Source organism: Mesitornis unicolor, unplaced genomic scaffold (genome assembly GCF_000695765.1).
Source record: "Mesitornis unicolor isolate BGI_N332 unplaced genomic scaffold, ASM69576v1 scaffold5028, whole genome shotgun sequence".
Lineage (NCBI taxonomy): Eukaryota > Metazoa > Chordata > Aves > Mesitornithiformes > Mesitornithidae > Mesitornis > Mesitornis unicolor.
Genome location: NW_010199752.1, coordinates 46,666 through 57,608, shown reverse-complemented (window position 1 = coordinate 57,608; position 10,943 = coordinate 46,666). Strand labels below are relative to the sequence as shown.

Sequence of the window (10,943 nt, the reverse complement as noted above, 5' to 3'; positions counted from 1 at the left end):
AATGTATTTTTGTTTCTGCATCCCTGAGTCCATCCTAGGCCAAGGTTTAACACGTATTTTGGTACTCATGGGTATCAGGGAGACACTGTGCTGAGTTATTTTGGATATACACTGCCTATGGCTATCAAACAACCATTGCATGCCCAAAACACGGAGCAGCTGATGGATGGGAAGCACAAAGTGCTGCATCCTTACCTGTTTGCAGAGTTGGGAACAGCAGGAGGGAGCACCTTGGAAAGGAAAGGAAACATCGATGTTTTAGTTTGCACAGAAGCATTGAGTGTCAGTAAGACTGGGGGGAGGCAGCGTGGGCACATTTCAAACATGATTTCTCTCCTCCCAGTCCATCATTTTTCCTATGCAATTAAACCCACACACACATCTGTATGTGTTTGTAAGATTAAATGAAATCTGATATAAAGAACCTAGCTAAACTCTCCAGCTCTGTCTAGAAGAGACCTGAACACATATCTGGCTAGACCCAAAAGCAGGTCAAATCTCATACCCCCCCTGGGATCAAGGACCAGGTTTCTCAGCAAGTTCTGTGGTTGTAGAACAGATTCTTCCAGTCCCTGGTTTTGGTGCTGATGGTTCAGGACAGCAGCCACTGCAGTGGGACACTACAGCATCGTCACAGGTGGCTTTTCCCCCCTTTTTTGACAAACTGAGACGGCTGTTTCTTGAGGGAACACTCATGAGCTCTGAAGGACTCTGGGTCTGGGTTTCCTCAGGCACAAGGGGACAGAGAAGGGCAGGGGAAAAGCGGCAGACGTCCCACACATGCAGGGAGTGATATGGCCACATTTTTCTATACTTGACTTTCTGCTGATAATTTTGCTTCCACGCCAGTGCTCCGTGGAAGCTGCAGGTGATACCTGGAAACCACAGGAATATCTGGCTGGAAGGAGCCTGGGGAGGTTATCTTGCCCATCACTGTTGCATGACAACCCAGGCCACTCCTGACAGCTGCGTCTTCAAGTTCACCACATTTCCACACAACAACTGTGGTTTGGTTTTTTTACATAACACAAATCACATCTGGGGGACCGATCAGTTTGGCAGCGATGGGGCTGACAGATGAGGGCAATGGGTCGGTTGTTTTTTGGAGGGACTTACCGTGCCACACCTCTGCGGGTTTGAAAAATGGACGTTGGGGATAAACAGGACCGGCTGGGTTTCGAGGTCAGTCTCTGGCCTCAGGAACGTGATTTCATTCCCTCTGAAGCCAGAGAGCAAACAGCCTTTCAGACCTGCAGATGGAGAGTGCAGTTCAGCTCAGTTCAGATGGCAGGTGAGGAGACAACCACGCGCAGAGAGGGGAAGGGGCCTGCACGAGGCCTCCCAACAGAAATAGCAGAGAAAACATGGGACCCTGCAGCACCAGGGCTCACCCAGCTCTGTCTCCCCAGGAAAGGCTCCCAGCCAGGACGCCAGGACAATTCGGGAAGGGTGGTTGGTGTTAATGAAGAGCTTTGAGCATCTTGGTAGGAGATTGGGAAGGACCCAGCTGAGGGGCTGTTTCTGAATGGTGCTGATTTCGTTGGGTTTGGCAATGCCCAGGGCCAGATCTGGTGGCAGGGAAGGGACAAGCCCACACGGATTTCAACACACGTCGGAGCAGGTGACAAACAGCAGCACTGACCGTTGTTATTGGAGTCCAGGCATTTCCCTTTCCTTCGGAACTGCTTCCTCTCATCATCCCGCATTTTCCTCTCTGCTCCCTGTGGGGAAGAGAAGGCAAAAATGAGGACATTGGAGTTCTAACATTGGCAAGAGAGGGTTTGCTGCCCACCTCTGGGGGGTAACTGCACTAAGGTAAAGGCAGCCTTTACTCAAAAATACCAATCTCTGAGCCCTTCTACAGGCCAGCCAGAACTTTCTGATACTTAAAAAAACCAAAAACAAACCCCAAATTTGCTTTTAAAAATGAAAAATGTAAACAAAAAATAACTGTGAGGAATTTTTCCATGGGAAGATATTTGAAGCTGGGGAAGAACCCCTGAGGAGATCCTTATCTCTTCTGCTATTTAAAAACTTGACATAAACAGAGTTTGTTATGAGGCACAATCCCATGTAGGTCTGATATGGGGAAAGCTTTCGAATGCCTCTGTTCTCCAAAGGCCTCGGCAGTGCAGACACATCCCCCTGTCCGGTCTCACTCAGCTGAGGGGCCAGGCCACCTCTGTTCTTCAGGCTGACCTCTAGGCTCTGCTAAACTTCCAACCTTTCTGTTTGATCTCCTGGAGCCACTGGCCGCCAGTTCAAAACCCCTCTCAACGACCTGGTGGAAAGGCGATGTCCCACCTTGTCGCAGAATATCTTGATCTGGCAGACGGCGCGGTGCACCAGCTGGCCGGGTCCACTGCCGCAGTCGTAGGTGTCGATCTGGAGGTTGAGCGGGACGCCTTTCACTCCCTTCTGGGAGGAGAAGTCTGTGCTCAGGCAATTCACCCCAATAAACACCTGCAAATAGGAACTGAGATTGGTGGAGCTGCTTGGTGCTGAAAACCTTCTCCAACTGCAGTGAGGGCAGTGGGGAGGAACACAAGCAGCTCCTGGGACATCTTTTAACCTCCCAGTGTCAGCCAAGCACAGGGGCTGTTGGCTTCCCACCAGTCCTTGCTAGCCATGGTCTGTCCCTGCACCCTGCAGCTCTCCATCCCTTAATTATCTCCATCTCCATTAACACTCAGGCCATCCACTCCCATCGAGCATCAGACCAGGGGCAAGGTTTGCCTGGGGATGTTCTCCCTGATATTTCTGATCTTCCATTTGAACAAGGGACCCTTGGCCAGCAATGCCCTGGAGGAAGGGAGGAGGGCTGGGCCACAGCTGCAGGAATTACAAATCACTGCTGCTAGTTAAATACGTATTCATCACACACTCGTCTCTTTTATCACGAGGATGGAGTTACCTCCAGTGGAAACTACTGAAGAAAAGCTGAGCACAGACATAATCCACATTGCATCTCCACATCACCAACTCATCTGTGTGACCTTGAAGTTTCCCCTGGGCTCTGGAGACAGATTTGCAGCTGGAGAAGCTCCCACAGCTCCCTCAGCAGGGCTTTGGCTGAGGGTTTCAGCCCTGAAACTTGACGTCAGTACCTATCTCTAGAGAAGAAAACCACTTGGCTGTGGTGTGAAGTTTAATTGCAAGAGGAGAAGTAACAGGTGCTACAGACGACCCAAATACCTGACCCCTCCTGTCGCAGCTCCCAGCCCTCGCAGCTCTCTCAGGTCTCACCTTTACCTGCCCCAGGCCAATGCGTGTACAGAGTTTCTGCTAAGAGTTAAATCCAGTTTTGCTGAGGTGCCCCCAAGGGCTTGCCACATACCTGACATATTTCCATTTCTGACAACTTTGCCTTGAAGACATTTGTTAACCTCTTGGGTTGTAAAAGACCAGGGTCGCCTTTGGGCTAAGAGAAGGGGTTATTTGGATCCCAAAGCAAACCAGAGCTTTCCCAAGCTCCCAGCTTCAGAGAGAGGGGGTATTTATGCTTTTCTTTTTCCCTCAGTTGCTTCATCTCTTTTTTATATGCTCCTTTCACTCCATACAAGATACAAAGTGTTAACAAGAGACTCTGAGAGATGCAGAAGAGACAGCAGAGCTGGAAAGGTGTTGATATAAGCTTTACAGATTTTCAGTTCAAAAGGGATCCTGTGATCTGCCTGGCTCCCTTCCACATCACGCAAGCACAGAAGGGTGGTCAGTCATTTCTGCATCAAAATGCTGCCTTGAAAGGAGGGTCTTTGTTCCCTAAGCCGTGGTTTATTTAAATTGGCTTCACCTACATGTGAGCAGAGCCCTGATCGAGGCTGCCTGCTGCAAAAGGCTTTCTTCAGAGCTATCCATCAGCACTAAAAAAACATCTCTGAGCCAGTCTCGGGTGTACCCAGAGTGTTTATTAGCTAATGGCAACGCTTAAACACACAGAGGAGCGCGGTGCCCTTCCTCACCGTCCTGGCAGACAAACACTACCTGGGGCCGCTGGAAGGGAATTGTTTGGGTTTGAAACTCCCCGTCTTTCAGCTGAGAAAAGGGGGGAGCGTGTCTGGGTCGCCAGAAGGGAGGCTGCAGTTTTGCTGTGAACCAAGGCTTCCCATATCCCCTCCACAAGGAGTTTGTACCTTTGCTTCTTCGTGGATGTTCCACATGAAGGACAACGCGTTGTAGGCCAACTCCTCGATGTTCTGCACCGTGTTGAAGTTCTCTTTGCAGTCAGCTGAAATGCAATGGAGAAGCAGTTTATACTCTCGCTGCAAAACTGGTTACACTCCCTAGGCTTTCCACTCCCCAGAAGTCTGCCTCTCACTGACTCCAAGGCTAAAAGAAGCCTGGTAATGTAAAAGAGGCCATCTGTGGTACCACGGGATAAACCTTGGTGTGCATATGAAAGGGACAGGTCAGAAATGACTCAAGGATGTTGGCTGGTGAGTGCTATTTGAGTAGTGATGTTATGCAAAGTCAATGTAGATGGCTTCTAAATTCAAACTGTGTCTTGCTCTGAGCCACGAGGTGCTCAGCTGGATGGGCAAAACCTCAGTCTGGCCCAGCACAGCCCAGTGTAAAACCTCTGTGGTGGTGGTGGAGAAGGACAAGCAGTACCAAAGCCTTTTCTAGCTCAGATTCCTTGGCTCCAAGAGACCATAGGTTGCATCTGTAAAAGCCAAAATAATGTAGCAGTTTCTGGCTCTCTGACTGAGGCTCTCTGATGTATCATGGGCTCCTAGCGCATGTCTCTAAACTCAACAACCACCACCTCAAACCCCCAGGAGCTCCTCAGCCAGGAAGGATCTGAAGCCCACACATCAGCCTGCTCCTCCCCACTCCTCCCCAGAACGGATTTTGGAGCTTCAGCAGTGTTACTGCATTGGAAATGCAGTGAAGTGGTGCTGGAAGTCATCAACCCCAGCAGCCATCGCAGTCAGCCCCGCTCGTACCGACATCAATGACCCTCTGCTTGGCCGTCGGCTGGCGGGAATGCCAGTGCTTCCAGAACTTGAGCTGCTCCGTCGGGATCTTCTCGTTGTCAAAGACAATCATCACAACGCTCTGCAACACAGCGAGGATATCCCACATCAGCACACACAGCAGGCTAATGTTTGGTGCCCCCATCGCTCTGTCCATCCGCTGCATCCATGCAATGGCCAAGGGCAGCTTAGTGTTGCTGTTAAAGTTTTATTGCTGGGGAAACTGAGGCAGGAAAAGCAAGGGACTTGAACGTGGTCTTGCAGGCAGGCAGTGACAGAGCCAAGAGTAAAACCAAGATGCCCTGTGTGCCCCCTAATTGCACTGCCCACGAGTTTCCACTGACGCCAAGACATACAAGGACCTTGTGCTGGGGGAACATTAGCGGTGCTGCAGCAAGTATGAGGCTGGGACAGCCTAAATAGGCTTTTTCTGGACATTCTTAGTTTCAGAAAACCCATATGTCTAAAGATATCCAAACCCTAGCACCTAAATACCGCTGAGGATTGGAGGACCAGGTTTCCCCAGCCAGGTAACATGAAGGCTGTTGCTGTGCATCAGAGGATTAGCTTCCATCCCATTCATTGCTTTAAGCCAACATGAGCCACAAAGCCATTACTCTTCATGTTCAGCTCTGTTCCCAGGCCAGTACAATTGCTGGATGTCTGATTACAGCGTGTGTCAGCAAAATTGTCAGCTTGTCTCTTACCTTCACTTTATTTGAGGACAAGTGCAAACATTTGCTGTCTCCAGCTGTCCGCAGCGTGATGGGGTAGAACTGTCCTTTGTTGAGGTAGGCCATGGGAGAGTCCCCAGATTTGATGTGAATGGCTTTGGGTGACCCCAGAGTGTATTCAAAGTCACTTGCATGGAACAAAGAGAGGATGATGAATAAGCACACGCTGCTGTTTCACTCCAAAAGCAAAACAAGGAGACACGCAAGTCTCCATCCCTACAGGTTACAGACACGGCGCACACAGGAGTCTCCGCCTGTTGCCCATCTCACACGCCCCTACAGCTGTGATTGAGCACATCCTCATCCTCCCCAGCACCCTGCAGAGCAGCAGTTCTCAGATATCCTCATTTTACCCTTTGGTTTTGGCTTAAAAACCCCTGCACGTTATTATAGCCAGTACTTTTCTGTGGATGGCTACAGAACCATTGCACAAGCAAAAGCCTAAACCAAACGAAACCAAAGTAGGGACCAGTGATGAGACTTTTACAACATCCTAAACTCAGATTCCTGTCTCCAAATTCACACCCATAAATGCCTGACCCAGGAAGGCCGTGTCCTGATGGGTCCTGTAGAATCAGGAGGACCTGCAGGACACTCATCTGCTTGTTTATCCAGGTCCTTCAGATGGACTCAGAAGCCCAGCTTGTTCAACACTTACTCTGGTGGGCAGCAGCTTTAGCCTTTACAGAAAAATCTGTAGTGTTACAGAGGAAGGTGTCCCTGTTGACAAGTACATTTAAAAGAAGAGCCTGGTTTTCAAGAAGCCCTGCTCTTGGGCATTCACCAGTACCCATAAGCATTCAAACCATGAGGCTCAAGCTGTTTTCTTCTGTGAGGAATCTGTGCAAGCCACCACCTGTACACAAGCCTTCACACAGACCCTTCAAGTGCCCTGGAGTTGAAGATCATCATATTCCTATTTAGTCACCAGCCCATCTCTTTATCCTGCTCCACCTCCCCTGTGATGCCATCTCTGAAGATAGGCTTGGCAGCTCCTCTTATCTAGAGCCAGAGAGCTTCAGTGCACGGATAAACAGCAAACAAAAAGCCTCTTGCTCACCAACGCGAGTGCTGTCTGTGTGAAAATCCCCACGTCTGACAGCTGAGTCATGGAGTCAGGTGGCTCAGGAGGCAAATAAAAAGTGGGAGGTGGAATAATGTTCCCTGCTCGGAGGTTTGATGCGGTATCTAGAGCAGGAAAGCTCAGCCTGAGAGAGGGGTGCACAGGAGGGAGAAATCTCTCTCATGTTTTAGGAATGAGAGGCAGTGGCACCTTCTAAAATCAAGGTTGACCAACAGTGCTAAACTAAAGTAAGTACCTAAACCTTCGATTAGGAGGAGGCTGCTCACCCTCATCAACTGCCATCCTGATTTTCTCTGTTATTTACCCCATGCCAAGCAGTGCTCCCTGGGAAGGGGCTGTAACACACAGCAAACCCTCACATGGAGAACCTCAGTGCCACATCTCCCCTTGTGCAGGTCAAGGCGCTGATGAGATGTGAGCAGCAGTGGAAGCAGCTGGCACTGGATTTACACCAGTTTGGCCAAGAGAATACAGTCTGAACCACAAAACTCAAGCTGAAAACATGAACTGGAACAACTCTATTGAGTAACTTGAATTTAAAATTGGGTTTGACTCTGGCTTCCTACTACAGACACTAAAATTCACCACAGCTTTGTATCTAAAAAGTCATGGAACAGCAACTTGCTCCTAAGACACCAACTTGTCTGTGCAAAAGCATGAGATCTGTAACTGCAGTGGTTGCTGTCAAGACTGGCATTGGGCGAGGAAGGAGATGCAAATGTCCCCAGGAAAGGGACACAGCCAAGTGCACTGGGAACGCAGAGACCATGGATCGGCCGTTACCTCTTAACACCGTCTGTAGCGTAACTCTCGGGGCAAGGTGGCTCTGGCTGGGGTTTGAGGATATCGCTGAAGAGCAGAGACTGTAGACAAGAGGAAACAAAACAGTCAGAAGTAGAATTTTTCATTGCCTTGTCCATCCACCTTCTCCCAGACATTACGACAGAGGCCACAAATAAAACACAGACCCTCATTTCAAAGCCTTATCCCTCTTCCAAAACCAATATAAATACCCCAACAATTCAATGGGATCAGCATCAAGCTTCTAACGCAAAAGCAGAGCTCCCAAAGCAACCCCCAAACTCCAGACAGCCTCATGCAGTACTCCCGGGCCAGCACACAACCCCTGACGGCTCTGACCTCCTGGGGATCCTCTTTGAAAGTGCTGTCTGGCTGCCACCGCTGCTGTGGGGGGGCTACGGGGATGGTCTCGAAGAGGGAGTTCAGTGAGCTGTTGTCGTATACGTCCCCTGGAGGGACCATGTAGTTGTCTGGGGTGGCATCCAGCTTGCTAGTGCCTGGTGGAATCATGGCTGGCTTGTGAGGAGTAGGGACGCCGTCAAGGCTTAAGCCGTTCTTCTTCTGCGGCTCACAGTATTCTTGGGTCATGGAAACGTTTTCAGACAAGAGCTTCATGAGGTGGGCTGAGCCATCGAAGGAGGCGAGCTCTGGGTCGTACTCCATGCCGTGGCAGTGCCTGGTGGAGAAAGGGTCCTGTCTCAAAGCAGGGTGGAGGGTGGACAACCCCAGCAAGTTGGCACAGCAGGAAGCAAGCGCCTCGATGTGCTGCTGGGAAGCAAACTGTGCAGTTTGGCTGCTGGGTGACCTTGAGTCAGCTGTGTACATCTCCTGCTTGGTTTGGGAGATCTGACAGCCCCACGGGTGATCTCCACCCACACACACACCTCTCAGTGCAATCAGCAAGAGCCAGAGGAGCTCAGCAGATAAGGGATCAGCACAAGAAATCAGAGAGTATGGGCTAGGCGTGATTTGGGGCTGCTGATCCAGAGCCTCCATCCATTATTTCTTTATCACAGAATCACAGAATATGAGGAGTTGGAAGGGACCTGGAAAGCTCCCCCAGTGCAACCCCTGCCAGAGCAGGAGCACCAGAGCAGTCACACAGGAACACGGCCAGGGCTTTGGGGGTCTGCAGAGAAGGAGACTCCACAACCTCTCTGGGCAGCCTGGGCCATGCTCCATAACCCTCACCCTGACAAAGTTTGTCCTCATCTTCAGCTTGAACCTCCAGTGCTCCAGCTTGGGACCATTGCCCCTTGTCCTGGCATTGGCCATCCCAGAGCAGAGCCTGGCTCCTTCCTCCTGACACTCGCCCTTTACAAATTCATAAACATTTATTTAGGCTGTTAAACACTGACAGCAGCAGGGACAATAAGAAGGATAACTGCTATGTGGTCTTTCCATCTTAGTCTTTTGAAGGCTCATTGGCACTGAAAGTAGATTTTTTTTTTCTTAAGGAAAGCTGATTCTTGTACAAATTCACAAACTCCAGGAGCTTAGGAAGCAAAACTCCCAGAGATCAATGAAACCCTGACAGGGCTGCAGTATTGGAATCGAGGTGAATGGCCCAGATTTCAGTGCAGACAAGACCAAACATAGGAGCTATCAAGTGATAAAGTCATGTACAATAAAGCACTCGGAAACCATCCCTTTGTGCAGCATCCCAAAACTGCAGCAGTGACTCTGTGACCCTGCTGAGCTGGGGAAAAGTGGCTCATTGCCCCTGTTACCATGCTCAGAAAACAAACCAACCCCCACATTAGCAACCCTCACATCTCTTGGCAGCCTGAGCTACCCCCAAGGAGGTAAAACTGAACCAGTAGCTCCCACCCACTCTGCTTCGAGAGTTTCACCTTCAGGTACGTGTTGAAATGTCCATAGTCAATACAAAACATAGCACTGTCCAGAACACAGTGGCCGTTCAGAGAGGAGAAAACAGCTTAACTCTGCTTACTTATGAAGAAGGAATGAAGTATCGTTCAAGAGGCTTATTCTGTCAAGTAGTTAAAAAGACAGCCAGAAAAGGTTGCCAAAGTACACAGCATCCAGGAAGGGGAACTGAACTCATAGTGGCAAATGAGCCATTAATTTAATAGCTAATTATCTGAAAACCTCAAAGGACAAATGGGAGTCACTGGAGGAGAATCCTGGGAGACTGGAAGCAAGTGGCACAGAAATCCTTATCAGCTGGTGAATGGAAGAGGACTTGGCCATTCTCTTCCTGCTGCCAGAGCTGAATCCCTTTCCCCTTTCCAACCATCACAGAGCAGAAAATAAAGACAAATTCCTCAGTTGCTGCAAATCAGTGCAACACCTCCGAGCACAGCTAGACAGATCCTCAGTTGTGTAAATGGGTGTAGCGCAATTTATACCTGCTTGGGATCTGGCCTAAAGAATTTTAATGTATGTCTCAGGGTTAATAACCTCCACTGTTGTTGGTAATAACACCGTGCTTTGATGTCTATTTTATGCAAGCTAAGAGACCCATCATGCATGCAAGCAGCTGCAGGAGAATTAGACAGCTATAGAGAGTGAAAAATGAAGCTAACCTCTTTCCTAGTTCATTGCGTCCCATCATCCCAGATGGAAGAATCCTCTTCTCCTTTGGGACCTGGAGCAAGGCAGAGCAAAGAGTTTGTTGTTAGATTGTAATAGTGGAAAACAGAGGCAAAAGTCGCCTTGTCTGTGTAGCAAGTGAAGTCTCATAGATAAAATACTGGGTGAGTAATCAACACCGGGTGAGGACACAGGAGATCTGGGCTCTCTTACTGGTTCTGCCGTGGATTCCCAAGGTAACCTTAGGCAAGGCCACATTGTCTTGTTCTGGGACTTTCAAAAGCTCCCAAGTGAATGGGAACACCAGTCCTATTGGTATCAATCAGGGCTAAATCATACCCACATTTCTCGAAGCCTCCTGGGTACTGGTGCAAGACACCCAGCTACTGCAGCTCCACGTCTCTCAAAGCATTCCTGATTCTTATATGAAAGCTGCCAGGTAAAAAAACCCACCAGCCTGAGACTCAAGACACCTGGGTTCAGTTTTCCACCCTGTTCTGGGTTCTCTCTACAGTATAATGGTGTTTCGTGCCTCAGTTTACCATCTGTGTGCTGGGGATGTTATGAGGATCATTGCATGAACAACATGGAGAGCTCAGGAGATGGGTACCCTCCTAAGGTGGCTGAGCACATATTTTACCTTCACGCTTCTCCTCTGGAGCAAACTCCCCCAGGACACCCAGCCCAGGGGGGACTTACCATGTAGTAGTCATAGAGGAGGCTCAGGGCAGCCACGCTGTCGTCATCTCCGTTCACCCGCATCATGGCTTTGGTGGCTGCTGTCAAGGGGTT

At 49.6% G+C, this 10,943-nt stretch overlaps 1 protein-coding gene across 1 annotated transcript in view; it reads right to left on the bottom strand.

Moving 5' to 3' along the window:
* Window positions 1-10,943, bottom strand: part of GRHL3 (grainyhead-like 3 (Drosophila)) — a 16,858-nt gene that overhangs the window by 5,835 nt on the left and 80 nt on the right. Inside the window, exons 1-11 of the mRNA XM_010189547.1 lie at window positions 10,851-10,943; window positions 10,145-10,206; window positions 7,935-8,271; window positions 7,578-7,657; window positions 5,684-5,837; window positions 4,947-5,058; window positions 4,134-4,228; window positions 2,305-2,463; window positions 1,643-1,721; window positions 1,117-1,250; window positions 196-230 (exon numbers count right to left, since the gene is read on the bottom strand). The exon at window positions 10,851-10,943 is cut by the window's right edge and continues 80 nt beyond it. Of these exons, the coding sequence (XP_010187849.1) occupies window positions 196-230; window positions 1,117-1,250; window positions 1,643-1,721; window positions 2,305-2,463; window positions 4,134-4,228; window positions 4,947-5,058; window positions 5,684-5,837; window positions 7,578-7,657; window positions 7,935-8,271; window positions 10,145-10,206; window positions 10,851-10,916 (1,313 nt within the window). The 5' untranslated portion in view covers window positions 10,917-10,943. The remainder of the gene's footprint in view (window positions 1-195; window positions 231-1,116; window positions 1,251-1,642; window positions 1,722-2,304; window positions 2,464-4,133; window positions 4,229-4,946; window positions 5,059-5,683; window positions 5,838-7,577; window positions 7,658-7,934; window positions 8,272-10,144; window positions 10,207-10,850) is intronic.